Source organism: Ostrea edulis, chromosome 4, assembly GCF_947568905.1.
Source record: "Ostrea edulis chromosome 4, xbOstEdul1.1, whole genome shotgun sequence".
Classification (NCBI taxonomy): domain Eukaryota; kingdom Metazoa; phylum Mollusca; class Bivalvia; order Ostreida; family Ostreidae; genus Ostrea; species Ostrea edulis.
The window spans coordinates 14,453,576-14,468,357 of record NC_079167.1 but is presented as its reverse complement, the minus strand read 5'-3'; the positions used below and the strand labels follow the sequence as shown (position 1 = coordinate 14,468,357).

Sequence of the window (14,782 nt, the reverse complement as noted above, 5' to 3'; positions counted from 1 at the left end):
ATTTAGTTGGTCTAATGTTTATTACTGGTAGAAAGTTCTCCCCTTTGGTTTGAATTACTTCTTTGCAAAAACGGTCAGACCTGTATTGGAGTACATGTATTTTAGAAGCATTGGTCTAAGAAGGTTTTTTGTTGTGTTTTTTGCAAGGTGCACCTGAAAAATATATCGTAGAAAAGCCAGCTATTGCAAACATCAGAGGATTTAGGATTTTTGATAGATATTGAAAAATCCCAACTTAACCCGTCTAAAAATATCCATTATACTGGGTAAATTTTTCGGTGAACACGACAAGCTTACTATCAAAGTCAAGTCCACTCGCATTTCAAAAATGAAACGCGCCATACGTCGCGCATTGAACGCACAATATATTAAGGCTTGTATTCTTGCAAAAATTGCAGGCCAGTGCAGGTGTACCGCAAGATCAGTCACAGCAGGTAAATTATTTCTGCGTGATACATAATGTTTACTGAGTAAGCGAGTTTCTTAGAAGCTAAACTTTGTTGATCATTGAATGAATTCATGCGTAGTATGTACGCGTCCGGTAGAACTACAGGTTATAGATGCTATGGGGCGACTTAGCACCCGGGGACTGGAACAGACGCGTGTCTTGCACGTCATTGAAAATTATCGAGAAATGACAATGCTGAAAAAACGAGCGCCCAAATTCTGTCGAACAACATCACATCCATTGCGTATATAAACCACAAGGGTGATATATATAGCCAATTAGCCTCGTCAATCTGAGCAGAAGCGCTCGATAATGGGATGTCGATTCATTGCGCGCATACTACAGGCTGCAAAAAATGAGCAACCAACTACTTGTTACGAAGACAAAACAAGCACAACTGGATGATTGACCCTAATTTTTTAGGTCACGTGAGTAAACACAGGTGATCCATTGAAATTGGTTGTTTTCCGTCGTCGTGCGTTAACAATTGAACATTTCTAACTTCTTTTTGATAACTACCTTTCCATTTCTTTTCAAATTTAGTATGAAGCATGTTTGGGACAAGAGGGACATAAATTGTAAATTTCAGGACTCCAGCACCCCTGGGGCTCAACGGGCGGGGCAAAAACTATCCAAAATCGACTAATTTTCAAAAATCTTCTTTTCAAGAACCGCACACGTGTAAGAAAAACTAAATGCATAGTGATGTAGAGCAGGAAGACTTCTACCAAAATTGTAAATTTTGTGATCCCCGGGGTAGGGGTTCTGACCTCGGGGTGGGGCCAAACAGGGGATGCTTACTCCTCCTAGGCACCTGATCCCACCTCTGGTGTGTACAGGGTTCCGTGTTTGCCCACCTATCTATTTTGTATTGCTTATAGGAGTTATGAGATTGATCACTGTTCGTTATCTTCACCTTGCACCTGGTATCTAGTGTTTATGTGTAAAACACTTATATAACATCTTCTTTAGTGCTATTGATACTAAATTGAAACTAAATGGATATTTAGAAAGAGCAGGTAGTCCTTTACCAAATTTTGATGATCCCAGGGGTAGGGTTTTGGTATCAGGGTGGGGCCAAAATGATCAGTTATTAAATGTGTGAACAATAGACATCTTTAACGTCTTTTTCATAACTATCATTTCAATTCTTTTCAGATTTCGTATGAAGCATCGTTGGAACAAGGGGGACTTAAATTGTAAATTTCGGGATTTCTGCACCCCTGGGGCCTTAGGGGCGGGGTAAAAACTGCCCAAAATTGACCAATTTTCAAAAATCTTCTTCTCTAAAACCGCACGTGTTTAAGAAAAACTAAATACATAGTGATGTAGAGCAGGAAGGCCTCTACCAACATTGTAAATTTCATGATCCTCGGGGTAGGGGTTCTGACCCCAGGGCGGGGGCCAAACTTGCTATATAGTGTGTATGTATAAAGCACTTAAATAACATCAGATTCTTCTTTAGTGTTATTGATACTAAATTATAACTAAATGGACATTTAGAAAGAGCAGGTAGTCCTTTACCAAAATTGTAAATTTGATGATCCTCAGAGTAGGGTTCTGACCCCAGGGTGGGGCCAAACTTAGTATATAGTATTTATGTTTAAGTTTGCTGAGACTGTATAAAATCTAAATGCATACTTAGGAATAGCAGAAAAGGATGTACAAAAAATGGTGAATTTCACAACCAAGGGTTTTGACTCTAGGACGGGTCTAAATTAGTCATATCTTTTAATGTGTTAATGTTAATACACCTATCATATTATATTATGTAAAGCCTTTCATCAGTGTATGCACTTTTGAGGGCAGTGAAGTTTTAAGAACACATCTTGTTTTATATTATTGGTAAACATAAGAATTTAGCTTAGATATTCAGAACAGGAAACTTTTTTTTCTAGATTTCATAGCCCTTGGGAGTAGTGATACTTTTTCACTAATACTCAGGTGATCGATAAAGCCTGTAGGCCTCTTGTTTCATATACAAACCGGATGTGGGGCCCACACACAATAGACAGGTTAAACAAATGTCTAAACGCTCAGCTCTAATGGTTATTATAGACCTCTATCGATGCACTCAGACAAGACAATCGTGTGCAAGAGAAAAAATATCTAAATGCACCATTCTGTCTAATATCAAGAGAACTATATGTTACCGAAACCCAAAGGGTGGTAGACATAGTTTCGTATCGTAGGCTGGTGATACTGTCCATTTCACAACCCTTGAAATTTACACAAACGTTAAAAATTTACTGTGCCATTGGTGTAGTCACTGAACCACGCCGATATAAGAAAGTGGTAAATATATGCCTGGAGGATATCTGGTGGTCACACTGAATGCAGTTGGTTGGGCGTTAAGTGCAATAGATGGATTCGAGCTATCTTGGGCTTGCGATACGTTACGCTCCCACAATATCCATCTACAATTGTTTGATTGCTGTCGTTAGATATTTCCGCAAGCCAAGTGTCCGATTCGCTTACTCTCATCTCCCTCTTGGCGGATTTAGTTGCGACTGAACTGCCATCGGACGGATCGAGCGAGTAATCGTTCTTGATGAAAGCAAAATCTAACCAATCAGATAACACATCCTAATTTCTGTTACAATGTATGTAAATGGAGTTGACAGATGAGAACAATGAAATGGGTTTTTTTTTTTTTAATTTATCTGTGAATACTTGCTGTACACCTATGTCACTTTTGTGTTAAGGCGTAAATCACGTATCAGAGCATGCCTTTCAGATTTCAACGTTTCTACTTTTGTTTTGATATCGTACCAAATTTTGCTTTGTTCGTTCATTTTTTCCAGCACGTACCGTCCTTTATCGTCATTTGGGTGAGGTACATGATCGAGAAGTTGATCGTAAACCCTAAAACAATCTCCGAAAATCGTCTGTCTTTGTGTTTTTTAGACTGCTATTGGCCATATTTACAAATCTAAATGCTTAGACAATATTGTACAAGACGAATCAGTACAACGGCACTTATCAAAAGCGGTATAGAATCCCATGAGGTCAAAAGTAATGTCGTGCGCGGTATAGAATCCCATGAGGTCAAAAGTAATGTCGTGCGCGGTATAGAATCCCATGAGGTCAAAAGTAATGTCGTGCGCGGTATAGAATCCCATAAGGTCAAAAGTAATGTCGTGCAAAAAAAAAAATGCGCTTTTCACTACGTGGTCGGAGAACAAAAACCTTGAAACGTAAGATTTACGACTAAGGCCATTATACCCTTTTAGCTTTGACTTTAATACTAAGACCGAATATCGCACGGAACAGTATACTTTTTGACGAGATTCCTGGGTATTGCCCTCAAACAAAACTTTACTTTGAAAAATATCGTATGAAGGTGGCTTTTTTGTATAAAAAGGATACTCAACGAAAGGGTTTCGGGGTGGTAATGTCAGAAAGTAATTTCGTTTTAAGATCGACTGCTTGAGGAAGCTATTGTTTCGGCGGAACTATCAACCAAGAGGTTCACAGCAAAATGTTTTCGTTCAACAGGGGCAACAACTGATATTGCGCATGAACATGAATCTTGAGATTGTCAGGAAGGTTGGCAGATGGAAATATTTCTTGTACATTGTCAGACCTATAGAATACGCCGATTCCGTTCTTTTTGCAAAAATATTGTTTCCTATTTGTATTGTTCGGCTACGACTCTATTTATGTTTTTCATTTGCTCAAATAAACTTGCATACAAAATATGTAGTTGTTCAAATTGACATATGTTTCCAACAAATAGGAGTTACGTGAACCAGAGTAAATGTTAAAAATCTTAAGCGATATGCCATGCTTATAAAAGGCGATGACGTTTGCCTGATGACGTCTCCGCTTGTTCATTGGATTATCCTGTATGGGAGATGTATGAAAGAAGAATGAGCTATAATGGTGAGCAAGGCATCAATTGAAATTATGTTTTTATTTGTTTAGATAGACTTGTCTATATAAAATATGCAGTCGTTCACTGTGACGTATGTTTCCAAATATGGAAAGAGGGTATGAAGAAAAAACATTAAACCAGTTTGACTTTAAAAGTGGACAGTGGATTTTTTTTCTTTCTAGAAAATTGTTGACTCAAAAGAATAACAGCATACAATATATATGTAAAACATTTTTTTTTATCTAGATGCATTGGAACAATCCGGAAAAGCGAGCTGACCACACCGACAGTTCGGGCATGACTCTATATTATACCCCAAATCTTCGCCCTAATGATGCAGCCATATACATGGTGGGACAGATTTATCTTGAGATACCCCCGGGGAGCAAAAGGTATGCAACATCCTCAGTTTGTGACGCAGAGGACACACGAGAGCTGCTCAAAGCGCCGATCAAAGTCACTCGTGCATTAAATCACATGCACTATCTAGGTAAGTACCCTGAATTTGTGGTCATATAATATCTTATGGTCTCTTTATACTACACAGTAGTGAAGTATCTATCTTGTTCTGTGTCTCTAGAATAACCCATGTAAGTTTGAGCTTCACCTATGACCTTAAAAAACAATAGGCATCCACAGACGGATAGCTCCATACAATAATTACCACCCGTCATCGTTTACTTTCCTATTGTTTAACTTTCAAATCATTATTCATTTTAACCACAAAACAGTCATTTATTTGTTTTTACTGGAGTGCTGGCCATATTGCATAAATCGTGTGGTTTTCATCCACCATTTCTATTGTCAATGATTAAAAATTGCCACATGAAGGAGGAAATATTTTTCAAGTGTTGACAGGGATGCAAATGAAGCTTAATTAATTAAATCACACTTTTGTGATAGAACTGGACAGACCCACAGCGTGCATGCTTTCAGTATAGACTGGTTGAAAACGTGATTTTATCGATATCGGCAAGTGGTACATATTAAACTGATCATATCTAGAAGAAGTTGTTTGAAATACATGTAGATAATTGTATTAGATATGCCATTTCCAGTTAATTCCACTTCGAATATTTTTAACACTGAAAGACAGTGAAGTTGGAGTTTTGTCAGAGCTTAATTACTCCTAGACATTATGGATTTATGCTTCCCTGCTGTCCGGTGGGTTGAACGGCGGTTGGTGATCAAGTAAACTATTATGTGTTACAGAAGGTTGTATATATTGACATTACTAAGTTATTGCAGTAGAGAAAGGAAGAAACACCTTTGGATCAGTAGGAGATATCCAGTCCGTGCATTACTAGTACTTGGTGATCTAACTACTGATCCAACCAGGCCGATATACGACGTATAAGAATAGTACTTCTATATGAAATTTTAACCTATATTAGAAATCATACAACTCTTCATATCGAGGAAATAAAAAAAAAAAGTTTTGGAAAAAATTGCAGACATGTCGCATTCGACCTTAACAAATGACACATCTTTCCTTTTTACAACAGGACGTGAGCAATATGTGGAAGTCCTACGGGATGGAGTAAAGATCGCCTCCCTTACCAACGAATCCACCTACAGCTACGACAGGCCTAGATTTTTCCCGTACGTATATTTACATATGCACACACCTTCTCCAAACGTAGATAATTTTGGGTTATTTCATTTATATTTCCTCACTATAAAGTAATGGGCAATGCCGGTATATTCTTCCCCTTCCGGTCCGTCTTTCCGTTGTTGTTGCTTTTCATATTCCCTCCCTTGTGTCTTCAGATATTTAGCTGAACTCTGGTACATGCATGCATTTTACATTTATGACCTACACATCAATTTGAATTTTGTTCAATTGACTTTATTGCTTTCAAAATTTTCATAATACATACATACTGTATATGTATTCAGTTGTTTAAACTTGATTTTGGCTTTGATTGTTTAGATTTTGATGGAAAAAATGTGAAGATAATGAACAGAGACTAATCTTAATTCTTCTCAAGAACCACATGGATTCAAATTGTCAAATTAATATGCAAGCGTATTCATTTAGTATAGTTTTAGATTTGTTTACTCTATGACCTTCAAATCTTGCAATTGGTTAAATACGGAGAAAATCTTTGACCATCTTCTCACAGAGCATAATAATTCCGATTGTCAAATTAATATGCAAGCATATTCCTGTTATGTAGTTTCAGATATGTTTAAACCATGACCCCCTCCTCCCCCTCGGGCCAGGGCGGACCACAATAGAGATTCAACGTTTATCATTGGGTTTTTCACTGGAGTTGTGCATTAACAACTGAATTTAAAAAAAAATTATAACTACCATTCTGAAAGGTGAAGATAACGAACAGTGATAACTCTCATAACTCCTATGAGGAATACAGAATAAAGAGTTGGACAAACACTGACCTCTGGATATACAAGAGGTGGGATAAGGTACCTAGGAGGAGTAAGCATCCCCTGTCGATCGGTCACATCCACTGTGACCGTGATTAAGTAAACGGAGTAATCCTAATCCGTAGTCAAACCCAGTGTGCCAAAAACACGTCAGACAGCATTTGACCCAATGAAATCCCTTCAACATCAACTTGTTTGTCAGTAGCCTACCAAGATTTAAAAAAACTGATCATACGCAAAACAAGCTCTTGCGCATCGAATCAGTTGAGAGATTTAAACACGACGATGGAGAAGCTGAAATCATTCCGTTTGTCATAAAGTTGAGTTGTTAGTTTGCCGTTAATATCTACTTTCAATAAAATATCTAAGTATGAAGCAGAAGTGGACGACTCTGTGGTGTCTTTTATTTCCAGTTCACTGGGATATATTTTATCGACATATGAATGAAAATTATTATTGTTAATAGATAATACATCGTCGATATATCTAAATGTCGAATTGAAGGCCACAGCAAGAGATTTTTTCTTCTCACGTAGAAGTTTCTGAATAAATTCTACTTCATAGGAATATAAAACAGGTCAACTAACAAAGGAGCACAATTCGTGCCCATGGTAATTCTGACGAACTGTTGGAAGACGTGATCACAAAAGACTACTAAGATATTGTCAATGAGGAACTCTAGCATATTTTTTATTTCAACTTCAGAGTACTTGTGCGTGGAATCAGAGTGGTGTTATTTTTTGGATGACTGATCACTAGATACGAATATTTCTTTTTTCCATTTTTGTTGAAGAAGCAACTGTCTATGATGACAAAAGTTCTAGTCTTTAATTTATCTTGGGGAATGGTCGTGTAAAGTGTTGAAGTCATATGGTTTGATGTCGATTTGAGAAAAGTTTTGTGACTTCAAATTTACTAAACGTTCTTTAAAATTTTTTATAATCCACATTTGATTTACACCACTTCTGGCAGATGTTGTGGCACAGTTAGTTTACAGTTTTTCCTTCAGTGCTGTTAGTATTTTCGTGAGGAGCAAAGATAGGGACTTGGTAGAACATTTACTCTATCCAGCAATATTCTTTCTTTGTAAGGATTTTTATGAAGTTTAGGAATCAGGTATAGGTATGGTAACTCATATTCATCGATCCCATTGACTGGGATATTAAATGTATCTAAAACTGAAGCATGGTTTTGAAGAATTTCATCTTTTGAAAGGGCAGTTGGAGTATAAGTGCGATTACCAGAAGTGGAATTATTGTCAAGTTCGTTTAAAATACAGTTGTAATAATGAGCCTTACAAACAAAGACAATCTCGTTACAAGCTTTCTCAGCTGGAACAAAAACATTCCTCATGTAACCTATATAATTCTTTGATCACTTCTGGTTTAATAAACACAGAAAGATAGATGGTACGTACTTTTGTTTTGATGTGTCTAATACGGGATTTTAATATTTTTCTTATAATTTTAATCCATTCTGACAAGGTATCAAGTTCTTTTTCATATTTAGCCCATCGCCTGGCATATGATTCTTTTCAAATTTGGTGTGAAATGTATTTGGAACAAGGGGGACATAAATTGTAAATTTCATGACTGGCACACCAGGGGCCTTAGGGCACAGCAAAAACTGCCAAAAATTTACCAATTTTCTAAAATCTTCTTCTCTACAACCACAGATGTGTAAGAAAAAGTAAATGCATAGTCGTGTAGAGCAGGAAGGCTTCTACCACAATTATAAATTTTATGATCTCCGGGACAGAGGTTCTGACTCCAGGGTAGGATCAAACTTGGTATATACATGAAGTGTTTACGCGTAAAACATCTAAATAACACCCTCTTGCATGGTTTTCACACTAAATTGAAAGTAAATGGATATTTAGAAGGTGCAGATAGCACATTACCAATATTGTGAATTTCATGATTCCAGAGGTAGGCGTTTTGGTACAAAGATGGGACCAAAATTATTACAGTGATTATTGTGTTTATGATTTAAAAGACATCTTTAATTTTGCTGATATTGTATAAAAACTAAAATACATATTAAGGAAAAGCAGAAAGAAATGTACTAATATTGTGAATTATCATAAATTGGCTTACAAACTTTTATTTCGGTGCATATGGTGGGTCCAGCTTAGAATAGTCATCTGTCATTTCACGTTACCTTTCCTACAATGTTTTTTTTTACGGTTTCAATTATATTTTGTTCAAATAAAAGCTACATAGAGATAGATAATTCTGTATGTCTTGTTTTTATGAATAATATATTCTGTAATCACTTTTGCTAGAAACAGATTAAACATTTCACAATGGTATTTTCTTCGATCCTATAGTGGTCGTCTGATTCTTGCGTACCTTTGTTCAAATGATTATTTCACTGGGAGAGATGAAATCGTTTTATCGATTTTACGTCTGGCTATTTTTGCTCCGATCTATTATTAGAAACCCGACCAAAAGAGTTAGTCTCGACAGCGTTAGTGTATATGCAGAATCATAGTGTGAACGCCTTCTATTTGACTTTGAATTGTTCTATTTATGTAAACTTGTTGACAGCATTTTTCTGAACCTGGTTAATGGTGGGCGCATTTACAAGACTACAACGCATTTAGTTAATAATAATTATATCAAATATTATAGGTTACCCAATGCCATACAGATTCAACCTGGCGATGAAATAAAAACCACGTGTATATTTAAATCCATTAATAAAAAGAAGACAACCTTTATGGGCCGTGGAACAAGTGAAGAAATGTGCTTTGGGTTCTTGGAAGTCTATCCCAATGATAATCTCCGTTCCCGATCATGTGTCAACTGGCGTAGCATCTCTATGACAAAGCTCTATAGTAGAAAAGAACCGTACCCATATGAATGCAAAACTTACGACTTCCTCAACTTCACCCATCCAGAAACGGCTCCATTATTTCAAAAACTAAAGGAAAATTGTAAACCATTATCTTGGTGTTTGAAGGAATGCAAAGAAGTCGTCAAAGAAGTTCGGAAGCATCCTTGTATGGAAGGTGACATGGGGAAATTTACGAGGGCCGTTGCAATTAACAGATTCGACGGTGACATCCCCTTGTTCATGTCTCTGATTCAGTCTTGTGATCTCGAGTTGTTGGAAGAGAAATTGCAGAATCAGATGGTCAAAGATGATGGGAGAAGTGGCAGCAGTATTTTTCACTTGAGATTTTATGAAGTGGTTTCATTATTTCTGTTTGTTTCATTTATACTTTTATGCTAGTTGCATCATCAGATATATTGCTCTCTAGCATTATGTTTAACATGAATGTTAGCGAACGTAGGATTAGCTAATAGTATACCATTGAATTATACATGTCCAAGGAGCAGGGGTCGAAATTAACTTTTTCTACCACAGGCTAATTTTAGCCTGTGGGTAAAAAATCCACAGGCTAAAATGAAAACCTACAAGCTAAAATAAAAATAATGAAGCAGTGCTCTTTTTTCATGTTTTTAAAAAAAATCAATTACATGTATTTTCCCCAGCATTATTCATTACTGAGCCTTGTGGGTCAACAGGCATCGTTTGGACAAGACACTAAGTTACGTAAGTCATGTTTAGGTCTCTTGATTATCGCACCTATAATCCACAACCTGTTTACCGCAGGTCCAATTCCATGCCACATCAGAGTTGTCACTAGTGATTTTTCAAAGCGCATCCGGGACTCATGGTTTTATAAGCAGCACGATCATGAGCCCCATGGACTTTTTTGATAATCGTCTACGCGGTGAGCAGTGCACTCGTGTCATCACTACAACCCGACCTGAATATGACAATAAATTAATTTAGATAGGACATTCTCATGATTCTGATAAAAATAACTACCGGAAGACTTTGTAAAACATAGACTCCGACTTTTGTCTTCTTCTTAGATAAATGAATAACAAAAACCTCACACTTAGAATTCAATTTAATCACCCCTATAGGTGAACAGGACCCGTGGCACGTGCATTTTTCATCATAATCATATGTCCGACCTCTAAAGCATTTGTTTGACTCCGAGTTCCTTAAAAAACGGTTACTGAAATCGATCGTTCAAGTAAGCGTTTGTATGATTCAGAGTGCAAGTTTAAGAAAAGTGAATGGCGCATTACCGTATAAAACGGATACGATACGATCATAGTTTGTAAATCACCACTCGCTAAAATTTTCGAGTGTCCACTATTTTTACTCGCTATTTTTCAAATGTACTCGCATTTTGCGAGTATTTCTCGCTAATTTCGAGCCCTGAAGGAGTGTCACGTATCGAAGAGATACGTCTTACAATACATTTATGATTATGTAATAGGCTTTAGTCTTTTACAGTGCCAGTATTGAACATTCATGCAAACTTATCATTCTAACATACAGTTCAACGACAGTAACAAGTAACAAATCATATCTTGTGTTAATACGTTCAGTCAGGAAAATAATGGTTCGGAAGCGTAGATAGGGAGAAATTACTTGTGTTCACCAATTAACCATAGTTACTGTGGTGTTCTGAAACAATCTTACATATTATATATGCAAGCTTGGTCTGTCTACGCGCCAAAAAACTCGGTCGTCATATTTCCCCATACAAAGTCTATAACCTATAAATATATACTAGCGGGAAAAAGAAACTGTGCAGTATTTAATATATGAAAAAATAATAAAAAATAACAATGAACAAAATTTTTTGTAATACTGTTAGCAAATGTATTCGTTACAACATTTCATAGTCCATTAATGTTAACGTCGAATAACGTGAATTTCAGCATACTCGAAAGACACTGGTAATCGAACTTGAATTAACTTTAATAACGTGTGTGACCACCATTTGCATTCACGCATGCTTGATCCAGATGTTGGTTAAAAGCCTGGTCTAAATCAGCCAATGTCACTGGCTGATTTGGTAAACGGCGTAGACGTCGTTCCATTTCATCCCAGAGTGCTCGATCGGCGATAAATCGGGGGAAACAGCTGGCCAAGGCAACACATCGACATTCTGTTGAACAAAAAAGTCCCCGACTACACGTGCAACATGTGGCCTTGTGTTGTCTTGCTGCAGAGTGATGTGATTTTGCTGTCTCTGTGTGAAGGGTATCACATGACGCTGAATAATTTCGTCTCGATTGCTTACGCCGGTGAGATTTCTATTGAAAATTTGTAGAGGGGTCCTTCCACGTGCTGTTATTCCACCCCACACCATAACGCTACCTCCACCGAATTGTCGATGTTGCACAACACAAGCGTCCTGGTACCGCTCTCCAACGCGACGATACACTCTACAACGGCCGTCACTGCTATCCAAATGAAATCTGGATTCATCAGTGAACAGAATATTGGCCCAGTCCTGTATTCTGAATCGCAGATGTCGTCTGCACCACGCTAGTCTAGCGATAAGATGACGTTGAAGCAGTATTGGGCGCACCGTTGGACGTCTTGGTCTGATGTTGTGCTCGCGCAGACGATGACGCACAGTTCTTGGACTGATTGGTCGATGTCCAGGAATGCTACGAGCAGTCAAACTTGTTGTCTGGAAACGATTTCTCAGGTGCACAAGTCTAATGTGGTTGTCCTGTCGACGCGACGTCACACGATGACGCCCAGAACGTGGTCGATCCCGAGTGTTAAAAGATTGTTGGAAACGTCTCCATAATGACTGGATGGTGTTCCGATGAACTCCAAAGTGTCTTGCTACGATATTTTGTGCCATTCCAACTTAAAGCATCCCAACATCATGATTACATTGGTTTTCGCTGAGTCCTGGCATGACAAAAGGGTAAATTTTGTCAAAACTAAAGTGCTTTCCTTAAAGCTGTATGACCCGATGTTCATGTATTATTTTTGTACATAATTACTTTAAAGCAGATTAATTACTTTATAAAGTTATTAACTTTCCCTTAATTACATGCTTGAAAACATCTGCATATAAAAGAAAACAGTGAGAATATTATTTAGAAAGTAAATATAGTGTGGTACATAATATAAATCATCCCATAATAGACGTCTATAAATAGACCCACGCGCGTCAGGGGAATCCCAACATGATATAGTAACTCAATACGCAGCTGTCTAGTTTTAAGGCTGAAAGAGCGTAAAACAACGAATTACTAAGAGGTATTTGATATTTTATTTCTATTAAACTTATGGCACAGATAAGACCACCGATGATCTGAAAGTTTGAACTGGTCACGTGACTGTCAGTTGAAATGGCAGAGTGACGCGGTTATTTGTAAACATCGATTTAAAGCTGACATGAGTTAATAAATACGTACACCTTTCTCATCTTATCCGCCATATTTCTTTCAGGTAGCCTAATTTACTCTACCCGTATATACCCCAAATGTGATTGTCACACCTGAGTGATTTTTCTAGGTGGACTCGACCAGTGCACATCTCTGATAGTAATATATAGGGAATGAAAAACAAATAAAATAACATTTTAAAACATTATGCTTTGCTCAAAATTACAAAATATTGATTGTATACTAATGCAACATTCTGGAAGTTTAGATAAGTTAGACAAAAATGCAAAAAAAAAAAAAAGAAAAAGAAAAGAAAAAAAAAAGCTTTTCTTGCATACTTGTAAGTGCATGCAAGTATTTGCATTTTCTGATAAAATAAATGCGGATAAATCATTTGCCAATTACATACTGATAGAATGAAATAGGCAAAGAGCATAAAATATATTATTTATATCAATTCTTGCAAAATAAAGGTGCATGCCATATGCATAATATGCAATGCACAAGGTATAATCGCCAAAAAAAAGTATCAAATACGGGCGTCTATTCAACAGGTATCGGAGATGTGCACTTACCGAAAATATTAGATTCTTTTTATTCTGATAAATCCACAAAACAAAATGATAAACTCCATTTGTTTCTCGTTAGAACTTTACAACACGTTGTCATTCCATTATACAGACTGCGACACACTTCACCCATGCCAAACAGTGTGTCTTCAATCAGGGGAGATGTCAGAGTCGAAAAGTTTTCCTGTATTGAATGCTTGTCTGGTCGAGGTTTTGCAGTTTATAAAAATCGGGAATCTAATATCTGGTTGGATATATTGCGTGCACAATTCAAAATTTCTCGATGATCATATACAAACTTGGATATACAAATAAGGGAATAGTGATCGAAAATATACATCTGTGTGCAAATGCATGTATTACATTTGCAATCCATAATAAACAGTTCATTACACAAAGACACATATGAAAGGAAATTTATAAACGAAAATATAGTTTTGTTGTCTCTTTTAGAACCATATAATTATTTACGGTCTCTGTATGTCCATATTCATTGAGAGAGAGAGAGAGAGAGAGCGCGCGACCGTCCTACTTCGATTTATAATATATCATTTCACAGAAGGAAAGAAAATTTATCACTTATATAAATGTAAGCTTTCAAGCATTAAAAATTTCCAGCTATTTAAAAATTTGTGATTGACAATATATTGGAAACTTACAGGAGTTGATGCTTATAATTGAATTCATTACAAATTTAAAAAAAAAAAAATTAGTTTGAACTGTGCATGTAGAAAATACTGACTTTGTATGTTAGAATAAGGGGAAAAAAGTAAATTGTCAAAAAAAGTGGGGAAAGCAGACCAGCCTTCCTGCCCACCCCAACCCCCTGTTTTCGTGCTTGAAACAACATATCAATTCGTGTTGAAAGAAAGGTGCATATCTACATTTCATTAAATTCCAAAGGAGCTCGAATTTATGTGTTCCCCTATTAATTATACAACAGGGGAAAAAATGGAAAATTAAAACATCAAAAAACAAAAAAAAAACAAAAACAAAAAATGGATATTGTTATCAAAGATGGAGGACAGACACTCTTGTCCCCTCCCCTTGATTCTATGTACCTTTGTACTTGACCTTTGTATTTGGGAGAGGGCCTATATAGGCTATGCCTGTTTCCCAATCCTGTTGAGTTTCTCAATAAAATATGTTTAAATAAAAAAATTCTATGTGCTTGATAACTATGCATATGATAAACTCAATTATTACATTTTGCATTACTACAATTTGCGTCGAGTTCAAGGCAGAATGTAATAACGCAAAATGGCATAGATAT

The 14,782-nt window shown here is 36.7% G+C and overlaps 1 protein-coding gene across 1 annotated transcript in view; it reads left to right on the top strand.

Moving 5' to 3' along the window:
* LOC125668045 (DBH-like monooxygenase protein 1 homolog) overlaps window positions 1–10,167 on the top strand; it is a 40,072-nt gene extending 29,905 nt beyond the window's left edge. Inside the window, exons 7-9 of the mRNA XM_048901780.2 lie at window positions 4,572–4,815; window positions 5,831–5,927; window positions 9,350–10,167. Of these exons, the coding sequence (XP_048757737.2) occupies window positions 4,572–4,815; window positions 5,831–5,927; window positions 9,350–9,953 (945 nt within the window). The 3' untranslated portion in view covers window positions 9,954–10,167. The remainder of the gene's footprint in view (window positions 1–4,571; window positions 4,816–5,830; window positions 5,928–9,349) is intronic.
* Window positions 10,168–14,782: the final 4,615 nt, after the last annotated feature.